This window comes from Populus alba, chromosome 1 (assembly GCF_005239225.2).
Source record: "Populus alba chromosome 1, ASM523922v2, whole genome shotgun sequence".
Lineage (NCBI taxonomy): Eukaryota > Viridiplantae > Streptophyta > Magnoliopsida > Malpighiales > Salicaceae > Populus > Populus alba.
The window spans coordinates 31,296,892-31,315,511 of record NC_133284.1 but is presented as its reverse complement, the minus strand read 5'-3'; the positions used below and the strand labels follow the sequence as shown (position 1 = coordinate 31,315,511).

The following is an 18,620-nucleotide window of genomic DNA, read 5'->3' as shown; positions in this document are numbered from 1 at the left end:
AAATATCATACATTGAAAAACTATGAAACTTGATCCCTAAAAAATCTAATTTTGAATAATGAATTATCGCTAATATCATTATCATCTTTATTGCTATCATTGTTACTATTATTACAGCTATTACTATCACTATTGTTAATAATAAGTAATATCATAATCATCATCATCATCATCATTATAGCTATTTATTCCTATTATTGTTAAAATTAATAGCATTGATATCACCACCACCACTATTATTATTATTATTATTATTACCATGATTGTTGATATCATAATCACTATTATCATCATAATAAACTATTATTGCTATTAATATCATTACTATTACTATTATTATCATCATCGTTATTATCTTAATACACTACTATTATCACTATTATTATCATTGTTAGTATTATTATCATCATCATCATCATCATTGTTATTACTACTATCATGCTAATATTATTATTTGTTACTATTATTATTACTACTAACATTATTAATGGTAGTATTATTTTCATTATTATCACAATTATTACTGTTATTAATATTATTATTGTTGTTGTGTTATTATCATAAAAAACTATTATTATTGCTACAATTGTTATAACAACTAAGTAGTATTGTTATTATTGTTAGTGGTTTCATTATTATTATTACCATTAATGTTATTATTAATTTTGTTTTTATTATCACCGTTGTTACCACCACCACCACCGTTATTATTATTATTATTATTATTATTATTATTATTAATGGTGATAGTAATAGTAATATTGTTAATATCATTACTACTACCACTATTATTATTGTTGCAATCATAATTATTAAACTTGGACCGGCCCTGCGGGTCAACTCAGGACTCAGTCGACTAGGTGGTTGGACCGATCCAGGTAAGGTAAAAGACCTGTCAATGCAAAAACCTGGTTGAACGTGAGCGACCCGGGCAAATCCAGATGAGACCCCCTTTTTTTTTCAAATGTGATTTTTCTCCTAAACCCTTTTTTTCATATTTTTTAAATTGGTTATTAACCCTTTTCAAAGTTCACTATATAAATTCTAGAAAAATATTTTATTTTTTCAATGTGAAATTTGAAACCCTTTAGTATATATACTCTGTGTTAAAAAAAAAATTCAATATTGGATAAAAAAAAACTTTTTGATTTAAATACCTTAATTTAAAAGGATAATATAATATTTTTTTAAAATGTGAGATTTGAAGGATTTGAAACCCTTTAATATATATACTCTATGTTTACAAGTAATTTTTTCAATGTGAAATCTGAAGCCTTTTAGTATATATACTCTATCTTCACAATTAAAAAATTATGTTTTTTCAATATGTGATAAAATGTTTTTTGAAATATTCTCTTAAACTTCATTATTTACAGCATGTATAGTTTATATTTACATGAATTATTTCTTAATTTTTTCATATAAAATATTAAAACTTTAAATATTTTTAATTAATTTTTTCGGGTTAATCCATATAACATATGACCTAGCTCCTTGGTCGAGCCAACCCCCAAGCGGGGTTTGACAACTATGATTGCAACTACTATAATTATCATAATTAATATTATTGTTATTATCACAATTATCATTGTTATTGTTGTTGTGGTTGTTGTTGTTGTTGTTATCATTACTGCTATTGAAATAACAAAAAACACAAATTTGATTTGAATGATAAAACTAAAAATCATAAAAAACTTGTCATTTGACAAGAAATCAAAAGAAGAAAGATCAAACTGAAATTAGTATTAATATTGCTATTGAAAAAAAATCATAAACTTAACTTGAAGGATAAAATTGAAAACTAATTTTGACAAAAAAAAATGTCAAAAAAAAATAAAAAATCAAAAGCAAAGGACAAAATAAAAAAAAAATTATATATACAAACTATAATTGAAGAATTAAATTGAAAACAAATAAAACTTCAATAAAAAAAAGGAAAATAAAATCAAAACCAAAATGATGGATTCCGAAACAACAATGAGGGTCAAATTTAGCTTTTTAGGAATGAGAAAGGAAAATGAAAGGAAAAAAAAAAGAGTCATCCGCGATAAACCAACAACTTATAAATGACATGTGTCACCCATCAAGGAAAATGACACGACAAAGAAATAAATGAGATGATGAAAGCATATTTTCAACCACAAAGAGATATAACACACATCATCTAAAATATACGGCACCTTCTATGCACTGACGCGTGCACAAGTCAACAACCATTTCAATTTAAAAAATAGTAAATTATATTATCACCTCAACCAAACTAGTAATTACAAAATAACTACTATGAAAAGACACCAATACCTCCGTGTCAATGGCTTATTGTTTTTTTAACTTCAAGATCAAATCTGTAACTTTATTGTATATTGAAAAGGCAAAATGTTGAAAAGGCCATCGACCAAAGTAAAAAGAATTTTTGCTTTTAAGGTTGGCAAAGTAATTTTATGGTGCAAAAACAAAAAGACAGACATTTTTAAACAATTCTCAAGTGACAAATAAACAAAAGAAAAATATCATTTTACTCCTAAAAAAACAATAATATAAGATATTTTTTCAATGATAAATTCATACTATTTCAATTCACAGTGAACAAAGTATATATACAATAACTATCCCACATATTTTAGCTTTTCTCTTTAATGTATAAAGATTGAATTGGGAAGCTGTTAAGAACACACGCAAAAGGCACCGGATGCATAAAGGAGCCTAATCCATAACTTTCCTGTGGATTGCTCCCTATTTTCTTATGATATACTGACTATTCACCTGCATCATGCTGCGATTTAGGTTACTTTTATTTTTTAAATAATAATAAAAAATATTTAGATGTTGCTAATTTTTTTTAGTTGAAAAAAAATTAAAACATGTGAGGATTAACCCGATGTGACCGAATTGATTTTACAGGTCAAAAAATAACCCAAATGACTTGTAAAAATATAATTTGACTAAAAAATATTTTCAAGATTATATTTTTTTTAACATTAAAATAACAATATATTGAATTCACTTAAGTTAACTCGGGTTAACATGTTAAATTTGTAGCCCGGGTTATAAAACTATGATAACCTCATTGAAAACAAATCAAAACAAATTATAAAACATAGTTATCAATCAACCTGGAGAATAAAATTAAAAAAAAAATCAATTAAAAAAAAAACTACAAAAACAACTTAAGTTAATATGTCAAACCCACAATTTAGATCATAAATACAAGATAACTTTACAAAAAAAAATACAAAATTCAATTTTTAATTAGGCCAATATTAAAAATTAAGATTAAAAAAATCATAAAAAATAAACTTCCAGCAAACTGAAAGAAACAACAGCACTTAAAAAATGTTGAAGGTTGAGTATTAGGTTTCTAAAAAAACCCATCTGGACAGCAATCCTAGACAGGAGACTTCATAATTTGTGCGTGCTAAAATCCATTTCCATTTCAATAGCACGCGAGCTAGCACTACAAGTAGGCTTTAGCGGTAGCAGATCTCTTGCAATACAGTTAGCTGCATACCCACTAAAGGAAACAAGGTTCAGAATTGAACTTTCACAAGACAAACTTCTGCTCACACGAAAAGATTACATAGTAGAGTTCTTGCCAAAGTATTTGAAAACTCGACCAAATTAACATCGACGGCATCCTATCGCACAACTGAACGCCAATGGAACCGCACATGAACATCGCGAAGCAATTTATCTAATATGTATAACAGCCATTCATTTTCTTAAATACGAAATGATGAATTATGATGCCAGCCTAGTTAAGATGACATTCGCAGATACACACAAAATCGCGTTCACTTGTAGAGGCAAGGGCTGATTAAAGAAACTTAATACCCAATTAAACATCAACCAAAACTCTGAATGCATAAATAAAACGTCAAGGATACTTTCTTTGCTAAAGATGTCTCCAAGAGAATCCAAAACAAAATGAAATTCACTGGATGAATCAACAATATAGCCAAAACTGCAACTTAACATAGAACACTAGGGAGGCAGGTTACTTTCACTCTTCTTCGTCATCAATGACCTTGGTGCCCAACCCCTTAAATCCCTCTGGAGGAAGCTCTGAAACAGTGACAAGGGAATAAAATTCTTCCTTGGCATCTTCTTCATCATTCCTCTTCCTTGCAACGCGAACACGAACTCTCCTTGGCACACTCCTAATACCTCGGCTCCACACATGCTTGTTTAGCTTAACATCAACTCTGACATCAGTTGTCTTCATGGCCTTCTGAGCAAACTTCCTTATCTCCTTGATGGCCTTTGGAGCCTTCTTCTTGAAGGTGCTTCAAATAGAAATCAAACAAAATTTAGTTCACAGAGTTATCGAAACACATCACATCAGTAAATCTATAAATCTAGATTAGCAATGAGAAATCAATTTTTTTTTTTAAAAGAAGGCTTTGAGCACAACTTCAGAAAACTTATTCAATTGCATCAATTAGACATCTAGCAGGTTTAAACTTCGTTACTTTACAGCTTGAACATCCCTGGGTGTCACATTCAAAAGCACAGAGCACACCATTAGTTTCAACAAAATACCCAGGATTGTACTCTGAAAATGTTTTCACATCACATGTTAAGAAAATAACGCAGAAGGGAAAACAAATCATACAACAAAAACCTAAAGAAGGGAGATAGCAAATTGGAAAGGGTATAAAATCATTTTATGATATTAAGCTGTGAAGAATTTAACAACAATCCAGCCAACATCTAAACACAAACAAGTATAAAGAAAACATTTTCATATTTATATCACAAGCAAAAAGCTAAAAAACAACGATGACAACCAAAGCTGCAAGTCAGTCACACGCAACATCTCCATCTAGAAAAAAAATAGATGATGAGAAAATAGCAAACAAGAGCATAAACAGATCTCGTATTATATGCAACCCCCCGAACTTTTGTTGCTTCTAATTATCTTAACATATTCACTAAGGTATTCGATTTGCAATCACAGGGGATTGTCATTGGGCACTGTACTCTTTCGTTGCTGATTAATAAAATCAATACCCTCAGCTTTCCAATCTAACCAAGATTAGTTGGTTTACACGGTCCAGCGAACATATCAATAACTAAGAAAAGAAACATGGCAAATAGAACCAATCAATCAAATTTAACAATAATTAAAGATGAAACTAAACTGTTCTTAAATCAGATCTAGACCATTTTTAATAAATGATGAGAGAGTGAATGAGTGAGATACCATCCATGCAAGCGTTTGTGAAGGTTGATGGTGTATTCTCTGGTGATAACCTCTTCCTTTCTTCCTTTTCCTGATTTCTCCGGCATCTTCGCAGCTCAGCTATTCCCAGAAACACAGTCTTCCTCCTATCGGCTGCTACAATTAAACCCTAGTACCGCCGCAGGCCACCCTAAAATAATTACAGAGCCTCGTTTTCTCACAAAACTGCTGCGTATATACCCTCATGTCGGAGGCTAATTTTGTCATTTGGATTTCTGCGTTACTAAAAAAGCCCTAGACTTTTGTTTCCTGGGTCTGCTCCTATATGGGCCCAAAGGAAACCATACATATGGGCTTGTCATTGGGCCAAAGTAAAAGAAGCCGGGAGTCGAAACCTCTCTTTTCTACCCCGACTAGCACAAATAGCGTTGTGGTTTTTACTTCAGTGTGCAAGCAAAGCGGGAAAAGCACAGGAGGACACAGAAAGAGAGGAAATCTAGGGCACGCTTCACTCACCGAGAAAAAGCAAGTATTTTACGTAGTTTTTTTGTTTATTTATTTAACAACTTTTCTTCTGTGGATATATTTCTCGTTGCTGTCTACGCATTTATGCTCTTCTTCATTTTGTATCAGTCTAGGATTATTGGATTGTTGTGTAAAGAGGAGCTGTATAGTTAATCAGATAAGATGGTAAGCATGGATTGAGACTGTGTGTTATATTGTTGATTTTGTGATTAGGGTTTAATATGTGTAACTAATTGTGATTTCAGTCAGGGAGGAAAGAAACAGTATTGGATTTGGCTAAGTTCGTGGACAAGGGTGTTCAAGTCAAGCTCACTGGTGGTAGACAAGGTCACTACTTTTTTAACTTTTCTGCTTCTTCTTTTTTAATGTAGATTTTATGGATATGGATTTCTGGATTATGATTTGTTTTTGCATTGTTTGGTATTGTTTGGGGTGATTAGGTTAAATAAAGGAAAAATGAGAGGACGTGTAGTGTATTTACTTAAACCTAGTGTGATGTGCAATACTGTAATGTTCAACTTTTCACAACTTGGGTGTAAAGGGCCAGACAAGATCCCTATTGTTTGAGTTTTAGACACCAGGTTTGTTTCTTTTTGTTAGTAGGAAAGCGGATAACTAGTATGGACTATGGAAGGACCTTTTCAAAACTCAACACTGGAAACCACTTTACATTTTTCGGGGGGTAATATTTGATCTTTACAGATGATCTATTTTTTTTTAATTAGAGATCTGCTAGCCTTTATTTTCTGTGTAGATTTTATGATTTTAGGTTCGGAATTAGAAGATTTAGGATGTGGTTTCATAGTTGGTCATAAGAACATAAAAGTTGGAGCACAAGCCATGCTTCAAATTGTATGGTGTAGATGGGTGTGGGACACATGTTTGAGAATAAGAGCGTGGTTGTTGAGTTAATAACAGAGTTTGGGTATAACTAAGAAAGAATAACCTTGTGTAATTCTTCTTTGTCACCAGCAAATATCTTGGCAGATCTTTGAAAAAATTTTATTCTGGCACTACTTAAGTTAGAGAGAGCTTCCAGATCTTTCATAAATAAAACATTAGCACTTTCTATCTGTGGTATGCAAGACTAAACTGTTGCTCTTTTGGGTTCAGTGACAGGGACTTTGAAGGGATATGACCAATTACTAAACCTTGTCCTGGATGAAGCAGTAGAATTTCTAAGAGGTAACAATTTGTATCAGTGATTTAATGCATGTGTCCAGCCATATTTAGTTTGATTTGGACTAAAAGAACACTTGCCTGGACTTGTTTTCAAGCATCCCTCCAGGTGGCTCTGTTATCCTGTCACCTGAATCATGGAAAGTTGTCATTCCATTCAATTTAATTCATATTAACAACAGCCAACACCTTTCTACTATCATTTCATTTGAGTGTTTATTATGTTATAATAGTGTTAGCTCCAGAATTGCACTGTGGCACTGGGGATTTGTAGAGTGGCCTGCCATGTCATGCAACTCACCAGTTACTTCTATGTCACCAAGATCATCTTGAAATGGACAATAGTCTAATATCAAAAATGTTGAGCACCAATATGCTCTAACTTTAGCAACATTTTTATTGAACTGTGCAACTGAAGTCACTTTCACCCTCACTAAATGCTGAAGCTTTGTCTATACCATTATGCATGTGCTATTCACAGCATTGATTTTTATTTCCTTTCATTGGGTTGCAGATGCTGATGATCCGCTAAAGACCACTGATCAGACAAGGCGCCTTGGCCTAATTGTATGTTTTCTTTTGATCTTGGTTATTCTATTTAAACATTCACAGGAAGGGTCTAGTTTCATATGATCCCGGACTGGCGAATATGTTTTGAAATTTATTGTGACCAGAGGTGTTGTGGGATTGCAAATGAATCGTTTGACCCTAGATGACATAGGAAGCATGGAGATAAAGAGGAGAATGTTTCATTTTTGCTACAGGTTTGCAGGGGAACTGCTGTGATGCTGGTGTCACCAACTGATGGTACAGATGAGATTGCCAACCCCTTTGTCCAGCCAGATGGAGCCTAGTTATATCTTTGTTTGTATTGAAAACCGCCAACTTTGAAACTGTATGCGCTTTTGGCCTGTCTCATTTTATTTTTTGAGAATTGCCTCGTTACTAAGTAGGTAGCTGGTGATGAGCTACTATTTAGTCGACTCATGTGCTCATGAATTTTTATCTTCAGTCTCAAATGGTAAGATTGTTATCTCACCCTATTACCGAGTTGCCAGAGTTGTCTAAGATACCATATCTTACACGCAATATAGTTGTGCTTGCTAAGTTATCCTCCTTTAAAATATATGAATTAAGTGTTATTGAAATCCTTGATGTTATTTTAATCTAGTTCAAACAAAAAAGCTGTTGAATTGTTGTGCATGGTGCCAGGTGATTTGATTTTCATTACTTGGTTCTTGCAATTATTCCTTCTCTCCTTTTGGCGTTTATTCGGTACACTCGTTGAAAAAAAAATCATTCCGACATCATCCACGCAATAAAAAATTGTGGGGTTTATTGGCTAAAAGATCTGAGCAGAAAATTCGAGGCACAGTTGCGCTGACTATGCACGATAAAACCAACCAAGTGCCTTGTGCGTTCAAGGACTAAAGAGGTTGTTGATTTTAAGGTGGTTAATTATGATTTCTTGATGCTTTTATTCATGGATGCCGTAAAAGACTCCCATGTGGGCTTATGGTGGGGGTAGCCCACCACCATGCACTTTCGGTCATTTGACAGCTATCTTTCTGCATTTGAAAATTATTGCATAGATGTGCTTCGGCCATTTCCTCTTGATTTTCTCCTCGTTTCTCTTTCAATGTGTAATTAACCTGATGATTTTTGTTCAGCTGGCCACAATTCCTGTGCACCGCCGCGAGGTGTTCTTTGCTATGTAGCTCCGTCCCAGTTGGTTAACTTGACAACCTGCGAGGTTCGGCTTCTCAATGACAGATTTTCACTGTGAATTTTAAACCTCCAAAAAAATCCTGATTTATTCAATTGTTTTTTATTTGGGTTTGTGGAGTCTGAACACCGTGAATGCATCTTGGTCATGAATGATGAATAATTATCTCAGAAATGTCCAAGCTTCTTCTTATGTGCTGAAATTTAGGAGGGATCTCATCTAGTTGTCGAATTTGAAAAAAAATCTTCTTAGTCAATCAGTTGATGGTTACGTCGTCGGCAGTTTTCTCAGCCCAATTAAAGGAAAATCCCTCTCAGCCCCAGTGCCAATATTTTTATTCAATCACTTTCCGACGCTTAAAATCAGGCATCTAGCTATAGAGCTGTAGGGCTTCCAAGCAAAGAGAAAAACAAATTACTGCTATACTTGGCAAGAGCCAAAATTATTATCAATAAATTGTTTTCTTCCTTGGGACGATTAATAAACATGGTTTAAATTGTTGTGAACAGAGCATAAATTATCAGCTGCAAAAACAAATGAATACATGTTAAATGTCCACACGGACCGGTTGACGGGGGAGGCAGCAAAATGTCTCTATCCTGCTTCATTTTCATGCGTGTTTCATTGAACCACCTCCATGCCTGACTTTCTGGTTGGGAAGTCTGCCAAAATGCAGGAACGCTCGAGCTAGCGAGGCTTCAAGAAAGACGAGTGCTTGTGTTCTTGTCCTGTGCTATTTCTTTCTTAAATTGTCTTTTTTTTTTTTTTAACATGCTTTTGGACCCTAGAACAAGGTGAAGAGGACATGCGTTTTTTTTATATTATTTCTTTTTTTGCATCGTAGAGGATGTTAGAAAGCAAATTCTCACCCACCCTACCCCATCCCTTTTCCTTCGAAATTTTATTAAGGATAAATTATCCAGCAAACTAAAACTGCAAGTCTAAAATTTAAGCAATTAAACAAAGATTGTTTAGCTTATATATATATATATATATATATATATATATATATATATATATATATATATATATATAATGATAACCATGCTATCAAAGATTAAAATAAAATACATAAATGTTATATCAAGCATACATTCAAAGAAGCATAAAAAATGGAAAAGCAATCTTAGCATGCATGCATAATAAAGAATAAGGATTAAACAAAATAAAAGAAAGATACCCACTTATTGTTGAGATATTTTAAAATTAAAGAAACTTTGTTGTTGTCAATGATGAATCATTTATCTTTAAGATTTGATTGTTCATCTCTTTACAATAAATCTTCCAACATTCCAATACCACCACCTTACTTTATATACACTTTAAACAAAATATTTGAATAAAACATTATGCAACTTAAATATCTCTCAATAAGATGAATCGCAGTTATAAATTTAAGAGGAAAATTAAAACTCAAAAAAAGAAGAAAAACACTAAAAATGAGGTAAGGAAAATTATATAAGAATATGAAGAGAAAAACATTGTATTAAACTCTTTTTTCACATCTTTTTTATAGTACATTTTAAAAGGTAAAATGTTAAAAGAATTAATATTGATGATATTCAGAATATATTTCTAGAAGAGACTGTTAATATACATGGGTTGAATTGGAGAAAATAATGAATCGAAAGAAATAATTCTTTGCGGACCAGGTTGGATAAAAAATAATCTTTTATGAACTAAAATATTATTTTATAATAAATTTAGGCTCAAAGTACAAGCAAGCACTAGTACACGTGAGTTTACACTCAAAACTTATTTTGCTTAAGACTTTTCTCTCTCGAATAACCTATTTGTTTTTGCGGAGAAAAATTATTTTTTAAAGAATTTGAACTTTTTTTTGCTTCAAATTGATTATTTTGTGTATTTTTAGATTATTTTGATGTGCTCATGTCAATAATAGATTTAAAAAAAATATATTTTAAAGCATTTTCAAGATAAAAGCATATGTTATCATATTGTCAAACGGGCTCTAAAAGCTTAGATACTTTTCAAATTCAATTTTAACTTTTTAATTTTTTAACATTTTACTTTATAAACAACAAGAATAATTTTTTTATATATGGGATAAAAACTTTTAGAGTCTTGGATTTTATCAAAACATGTATACCAAGAGTTTTTGGAGATTAATTTTTTATTTATCCATAATTTAATTAAATCATGTTAATATTTCATGTTAAAAAACTTATATTATAGATTAAATTCCAACAAAACTTTAACCTACAAAACCCAACTTTGAATTTCACATCAAATACGAAAACTACCCATATTTTAACAAATCTTTCCAACAGAAATTTCTAGAAAACTAGTCGGCTACAGGAAAATATAAAGAAAACAGAGAGATAGAACTAATCCCATTCTTGTCATCATCCAATCACGCACCAAACAAGTTCTCTATGACTTCAACAAGACCTAAAAAACCAAGAAATTCTGGAGTTTTAAAACCCTTTCATACAATATTTTGTTTCTTTTCTTGTCTTCTCTTTTTTTTCGAAACCCAAGGATAGCTAGAGGCTCTCTAATATGTAGTAGCATCATCATCTTTCCATCAGGACCACGTATCAACATTTAATACCACAAATTAAGGTGGAATCGCTCTCTTTGTTTTTATGCAAAACATAAACTTTTAGCTTCTGTTCTTGTGACTTGAAGCAAGGAAATTGGTGAGGCCACGAAATGGCTTTCAAAGTCCATGATCGAAGGAAAGGGACGTTATTTTTATCAACAAATTAGTTCCCTGAAGATTATCTTATTAGGATCTAATCTTGGTGGAATATCTCCATGTCCCATCTGTCCCGGCCGGTTCTGGAGCTGCCGAGAAAGTTTAATCATGCCGGCATATTTTAACCAAAATAAATATCACTGCCGAATCCTCTTTGCGTTTTTTCGGCAAGTGCGAGTGTTTGAGAACATCTCAATCATACGAGTAGTTTCGTGCCCAAACGCCAAGAGTTTTACAACTAAAACTCTTTATATATTTAAAAATAATAAACCTAATATTTTTTTATATATATATAAAGAGTTTAAATTAGACTAATTTAGGTGATAAAACGAGAATATTAGGGATACAACTTTATCCTTAAGATAGAAATCGTCCCAACCTGTCGAAAGAACCCGTTTTTACCCGACCTAATTAAGTGTTTATTTAGGACAGTAGTTCAACCTATTTTTCATGAAAACTTGAATATTTTTTTTGTGTTTTTGAGTTATTTTGATGTGTTTATTTAAAATATATCATTTTAATATGTTTTTAAATTTAAAATATTTTAAAAAATAATTATTAATATATTTTTAAATAAAAAAAACAAGAATGTAAGTGGAGTTTTCGCACCTTGTTATCCATATCATTTCCATCAACTTCACCCGCGCAGCTAGTTTCATATTTAATATATATTTTGTTTAATGTTGCATATTTTTATTATATATATATAAGCCCATTTATTTTGTGTTTTAAAAGTTAAAAAAAAAATAATAATTTTTTTTATTTTTTTATTTACTTTACATTAATATTTTTTTATATTTTCATATCGGTTTAATGTATTAATATCAAAAAATAATTTTTTAAAAATAATATATATATATATATATATATATATTATTTTAATAATAAAAAGTATTTTAAAAATTAATTGTTTCCACACTTCCAAACACATTGAATATATATTAAAAATATCATAAAAAAATCAAAATGCTAGGAGGCAGTTAGGGATTTTTAATGGAAAAATATAAAATTGTTATTTTTAGATGGTTAGGAAAAAAAAATTTAAAAAAATATTAATTATACTTGTATTACCTATTAAAATATTAATTAAACTTTGTCGGCACTCTCATTAATGTTGGATTCATAGTCGTCTCCTTATCATTGCTAATGGCATTTCCATTATATTATTTTTTTTAATTTACAAGCCGACAAAGGTGCTCCTCTTTATATTTTACATCAATTATTGGGATCCATTCCTTAATATCTAAAAACAACAATACGAATCTTGCTGTTGTGGGAGTGTAGTTATGAATTTTTTTAAAATATTTTTTTGTATTAAAATATATTAAAATAATATTTTTATTATTATTTAAAAATTATTTTTAAAATTAACGTATCAAAATGATTCAAATATAAAAAAAAATTAACAATTTTTTTTTAAAAAAATATAGGTATAATCACATTTCCAAACACTAATAAATATATAATCTTAAAATAAAGTGAAATATGTATATACAATGAAAAGTGCAAATAACAATTAAAAAACCATTTCTCTCAAATACTTACTTTATAAACTGAGCATTGATAAAATTAAAGTATTTATTTTAAGTTTGGACTCAAATTAAAAAATTGACACAATTTCTCTTGCACTAATAATATAATAATGCTATATTTGTATACTTTAATTGAAAAAAATAAAATGAAAATGGTTACTATATTAATAATATTATTAAAAATTATTTTTAATATTAATAGATTAAAATAATTTAAAAATATAAAAAAATTATTGTTTAAAAATAAAATTTTAAAATTTATGATTTAAACTGCATTGTTAAACACGAACTAAATAAATAAATTTAATGCATGATGTGATCTAGTGGCAGAGTGCTTTATGTTAGTCTTTTTAAAAATTTAAAGTTTCAACTCCAACAATTGACATCAAGCATTGAATTATTTTTAAAAAATCAAAACTAACATTTCAGACGACAGAAGCGGTAGCTTTATCAACTTTCAAATTAAAAATTATGGAAGTGCCCTTAGCAACAACGAAATGGAAATGCCAATAGCATAAAAAAAAAAAAAAAAAACACTTCAAATAGCATAAACACACACACACAATCTAGGAAGTGGTGAGAATAAAACCCCACCTGACTCTGAAGTAATACTTGAATCGTATTCACAGAAAAACAGGTGTTCTCTTGAACATGGTTGTTGGAATTCTCAGTCTTTTCGAAATATAATTGTACTTATATTTTTATAAAAATTATTTTTTTTATATGTTTTGGATTGTTTTAATGTATTGATTTTAAAAATAATTTTTTAAAAATAAAAAAGATCATTTTAATGCATTTTAGCATGAAAAACAACCACAACCACACTTTCAAATAGATTAATAAGTTGTAAAATATAAGTCTTGAAATCAATCTCAAAATCATATTGTTTTAGTGTATGTTTTTTTTTTCCAATGAAATGATGTTAATTTAAGAGGAAAATTTAAAAAACAAATCCTTAAAACTAACAAGATAAAGTTTCACTCGAGTTATAAATTGATTTGTTGAATTATTTAGATTTGATCCAGAAGATATTTAAATTAATTTTTTTAAAAAAGAAAAAACCCAATCTAAAACAAGCTATATTTTAGATGGATAATTTTCTAGATTGAGTTAGATGTATGTCAAAGTTTAATTGGATTGATTCAATGATTCTAACAAGATTAATAACTACACGTTACTAAGTGACTTAATTTGATAGCTATTGCAATCAGGATAGTCTCAGATTAATGAAACGGCAGTGCATTGTAACAAGACGAAAATTAGACTGCTGGAATGGACAAACAGGATCAGGTTTCAAGAGTTTAAAAAGCTATGAAGCTTAGAAGAATATAATTATAATTTTCTTTTATTTGTACACGCCAAACCTTCTTTGTTTTCTTTTACGAGAAAGAGCCAAGTAAGGTGTAGCCTCGATGGATCGATAACGCCGGTGAATTAAGAATCTAGAATAAACAATATGTTTAACCAATTTTATAATTTATTAAGTTTATATGATAATTCATTGCAAAATAATACATGAGTTTCGCTTCATCTATAAATTAATAATTTTCTCGTATATCAATATGTATATGTATAATATAATTAAAAACATCTTTTAAAATGTAACTCTAGTATTACTAATTTTCTTTTAAAATTGATGTTTTTATAGATCTTATTTTTAACTCGTATTAGTGTATTAAAAGGTTACTCTTGTATTTAACTTTGTCTTCTTTGTTGTTTCTAATAATTTTATAATATTAAGAACAATTTATAATTGTATTTGCTTAATATTTATTATCCAAGATTGCTAAATCTTTGAAGTTGTTTTGAGTGGCAAGAAAAATGATTTAATATTTTTTAAATCTTCAATCATTTTTGAATTAATGGAGTGATTATCAACGAGCAAGATAACTTTTCTACCGATCATAATTCTATCAAGTTATTGAAAATATTTATATAACAAAACCCTAGTCATTCATGCTTAATTGTTGGCATAATTAATACTCATAGCTCATCTCACTAAAGTTCGCTTTCTTAAAATATAATGGATTAGCATATGGTTGATGAACCATGAAAGGAATTTCCTTATAACCTTCCTTGTTATAGTAAATAATAATTGTAAGTCTTTCTTGGTCTTTTTCTTCGCCTCCAAGTTGTTTTGTTACAAAAAAATGATTTGATTGTAACTTCTAAAGCAATCTTGTTTCATCCATTTTAAAAACATTTTTAATGGAAAATTGATTTGGTTTCTCTCTCATAAACTATAAATTTCTCTTCGTAAGTTTTATATCAACTCATCCTCTTTCTTTTAAACAACTATATGATTTAATGTAAAGTCTTGATTTAAAGCAATCGAGCCAATCTTATATCAAATTTCATGATGCAAGAACTTTGTCATCTAGACAGTAAAAGCATTATTACTCCTTTCACATATATATTATGTTAAAATACTTATAAAGTAAAATTGGTCAGCTATACCAACAATTAAAAAAACTGAAAGTTAATTTTACAATTTACTTGAATAATAAATCAAATTAATGTTTTTTCATTGCTTTAAATCAAATCTATGTATCAACTCAAGTGGAAAAGTCTAAAATCATGATTTTGAATAAATGTCGATATTTTTTTTACGAGAAACTTAGATGACTTATTGTCTATTTATATTTTTATTTTTTTAAAAAAAATCATATCATAAACAATAACAAATTATTGAGTCGAACACACGGCCCGACTTGCTTCCGGTGGGCGAGGCACTTGGCCTGGCTCTTTGTTGTATTTCTGTCTTCTGTTTTTTTTAATCTTTGTTGTTGAGTGTTTTGCTTCTCATGAAAAAAATATCAGATTTACATAGTTTTTCGTTCTTAAATACCATTATAATTTTTTAATTCAAATTTTAATAATTTATCTTCAACTATTATGTATTTGAAATGAAAATAATAATATTAATAATAAATTGTTTATGAAAATTTAATTTAAATTGTTTTTTATTTTTAAAATATTTAAATAAAATTTAAACATGATTTTATAACATTTATAATTTTTTAAACTTTCAGTCATACATGAAATATGGACATAGTATTTTTATATTTTTTATTAACTTGCTTTAATGATTTGTTTTTTTTAAAAAAAAACTCTAATTTGAGTTAAAAACTGTGTTTGTCAAGATAAAAAAAAAAAAAAGCATTTTTAATAATAAAAAAATGATCTCAATTAAAAAAATAATAATTATTATGTTTTGAAGCTTAATACTAATATTAAATAATTATTTGAGACTTGAATATTTTTTTAAGTTTTAAAAAAAAAATCACAGTTCACACTGGTAAGTTACAAAATTATCTTTTTAAAACGTCACAATCCGAGACTGACGTGATTGTAAAGGCTTTACAATCACGTTACGTCGTTTTAAAATTCGCCCAAAAATAAATAAATAAATAAAACCCATAACTCATCTCCAAACGAGCCAATGGCAATGCAACACGTTATTGGTTCACGGGTTTTTTTTAAAAAAAATGATTTAAAAAAAAACTATTTATTTTAATTTTTTAATATATTAATATTAAAAATAATTTTTATTTTATAAAAATATTATTTTAATAGATTTATTACTTCCCAAACACCGCTACACCGCTACATCTTTTAACAGCTCTACAGGGCATTGAAAGGACACCAACCCTCACCCAAAAGCAATGCTGGTCCCAAATTCCTGCTCAAAACCACCCTGTACCCGTGCCACTATGAAGTCATTTGCACGATAATCAATCACAGCCGTCTGATCATTACTTCTTCTCGAGATCTGCCCACCTCCATTTTTATCTCACATACAAACGCAACCAATTGCCTTACGCAAATGTTCCCGTCAGACCCGACTCGACTTCGCTGCCTTTACCTTTTATAAGCCACAGACTTTATACTTCCCATACGTGGCACTATCTAAGTGGTCTGTACTTGTTGCCAATCCTGTTGATAAAAGAAATTTTAACACGATATTTAGGCACAACCCCTACGAACTTATTTAAATCTCACGATATATTAAGCGAACACAACATCGCATGTCAACATGTGGGTCCGGAGCTTTCTAAAGCTTACAAATGAAATTTCCAGTTCCACATGTAATCAGAATTAGACATAAGAGCCCACGCTGTTCCCGTGCGATTTACATTCACATGCCATTACCATCATCAAGTTTTCCAACAGCCACCATGTCCAAATTCTTAAAAAAAAACACAAAAACAAAAATCAAACACAACTCCGGTAAAGCACAATAATTGCCATGATAATAATAATATTAATAATAATCTTCCATTTCTGAAGAAATGCAAAAAAATATAAAATTATAGATTGATCCAACAACACGAATAATTTCAATCTTGATCTCGGTCTTTGAACATCTTGATAACTTGAAATCCACGGTGATTCAACGGCATGCCTTGCTAGCACGCACTCGATCGAGATCTACTGGGTTTAGATCGAGAGAATCGATCAACCAGATGTTTTGCAAGCACGAACAACACGTTCTTTTTCTTGTTCAAACTCTAACAATCTTTGCAGCTTTCACAACAGGATTCTCTCTCGCGATAGCTTCGCGACCTACAGTTTTGTAATCGTAACTACAATCATGTCGATCTGAGTACCGGTGCTCCCAGCAAAAAAGCTCCCCACAACGACATCGGAATCCGGTCAACCCTACCCTTCGTCGGCACCCTGAGCACCTGTTCACCTCTTTCTTCGCCACGGAAGAACTGTCAGATCTTTCTTTATCCGACGCAGTTTTTGGTTGCCTTTGATGATCCTTCCCCGGCAAGCGAGATAAGCTGGATCTCAACGATTTCTCGCTGGTGAATTTTAAGATCTCGTTGGTAGACACACCGTTGGCTGTTGCTGCAAATGTTATGGTGGTGGTGGTGGTGGTGGTGGTGGTGGAGGAGGAGGAGGAGGAGGAGGGATTAGATGTGCTGGTGCTAGCGTTGAAACATTTCTGACACATGTTGTTTGTTGCTGGATTACCTGTAACTCCACAATTATTGATACATAAAGTCAAGTTTTCTGGCACCTTGCACTCGGTCTCTTCTTTCTCTGTTCTTTGAGCCATTTCTTGATTATTATTTTTTCCTACAAGAGTTCAGAATTGATGAATTCTTGGGTTCTTAATAGTTGTAGTTTCTTGTTTGGTTCTGAGAGGAAAGAAGAGAAGAGGGTTTGGGTTTGGTGCTGAAGCGAAGAGAGATGTGGGGGATTTGAAGGGATTGAGAGATCGGTAATGGCGAGAAAGAATATGGGCCTCATAGAGACGCGTATCAGACATTTCTCTTTGGACTTTGATTTGGTTTGTGACAAAAATGACCTCGTGATTTTGGTGGAATTACTACTCGGGAGATTTACTTAATTCTAAAATGGATCCTGACGTGTTAATCGTCATTATCGAGAAAGTGTATTATGTGGCTTGCTTGTTTTATGCAAAATAGTGGGACCTGTAATTTAACCACTTGGATTCCTTGTTTGTTCCTTGATTCTCGATGCCCCTGGCTGGCTGCCTACAGTATTTGGTGCTGAGTTTTTCTGTAAAATAATTAATGGCAATGGCACCCTTTCTTTTTCATAATTAAATGGTGGATACAATTACTAAAATCTTCTCCTCTTTGTGAATGAGAAACCATAGTCTTAAAACCTGGTGGGTTAAACTCAAATCTGATTAATCTGATGTTAGAATCGGGTTGAGTTGGAAAAAAAAATTAAAATGACTTGGTTGTAATTCGTTAACTTTTTTTTTACTAAAAT

The 18,620-nt window shown here is 30.6% G+C and overlaps 3 protein-coding genes across 4 annotated transcripts; 1 reads left to right on the top strand and 2 right to left on the bottom strand.

The window, feature by feature from the left end:
• Positions 1-3,835: 3,835 nt before the first annotated feature.
• LOC118047067 (large ribosomal subunit protein eL31) lies at positions 3,836-5,396 on the bottom strand. The gene is made up of 2 exons (XM_035056233.2): positions 5,204-5,396; positions 3,836-4,283 (listed from the first exon to the last, which is right to left on the bottom strand). Exons 1-2 carry the CDS (start codon positions 5,287-5,289, stop codon positions 4,001-4,003), a joined length of 369 nt encoding a protein of 122 aa, XP_034912124.1. The 5' UTR covers positions 5,290-5,396; the 3' UTR covers positions 3,836-4,000.
• Positions 5,397-5,561: 165 nt separating this feature from the next.
• On the top strand, positions 5,562-7,934 carry LOC118047068 (sm-like protein LSM7). 2 transcript variants are annotated; one of them, XM_035056234.2, is made up of 6 exons: positions 5,562-5,707; positions 5,816-5,872; positions 5,953-6,034; positions 6,821-6,892; positions 7,401-7,453; positions 7,651-7,934. In XM_035056234.2, the coding sequence occupies exons 2-6, from the start codon at positions 5,870-5,872 to the stop codon at positions 7,738-7,740; spliced, it is 300 nt and encodes a 99-aa protein (XP_034912125.1). In that variant the 5' UTR covers positions 5,562-5,707; positions 5,816-5,869; the 3' UTR covers positions 7,741-7,934. The 2 variants fall into 2 exon arrangements, with proteins under 2 accessions (XP_034912125.1, XP_073262256.1); XM_073406155.1 differs by having other exon boundaries at positions 5,611-5,713; positions 5,817-5,872.
• Positions 7,935-17,097: 9,163 nt separating this feature from the next.
• Positions 17,098-18,124, bottom strand: LOC118047066 (zinc finger A20 and AN1 domain-containing stress-associated protein 5). The gene has a single exon (XM_035056232.2). It carries the CDS (start codon positions 17,932-17,934, stop codon positions 17,371-17,373), a length of 564 nt encoding a protein of 187 aa, XP_034912123.1. The 5' UTR covers positions 17,935-18,124; the 3' UTR covers positions 17,098-17,370.
• Positions 18,125-18,620: the final 496 nt, after the last annotated feature.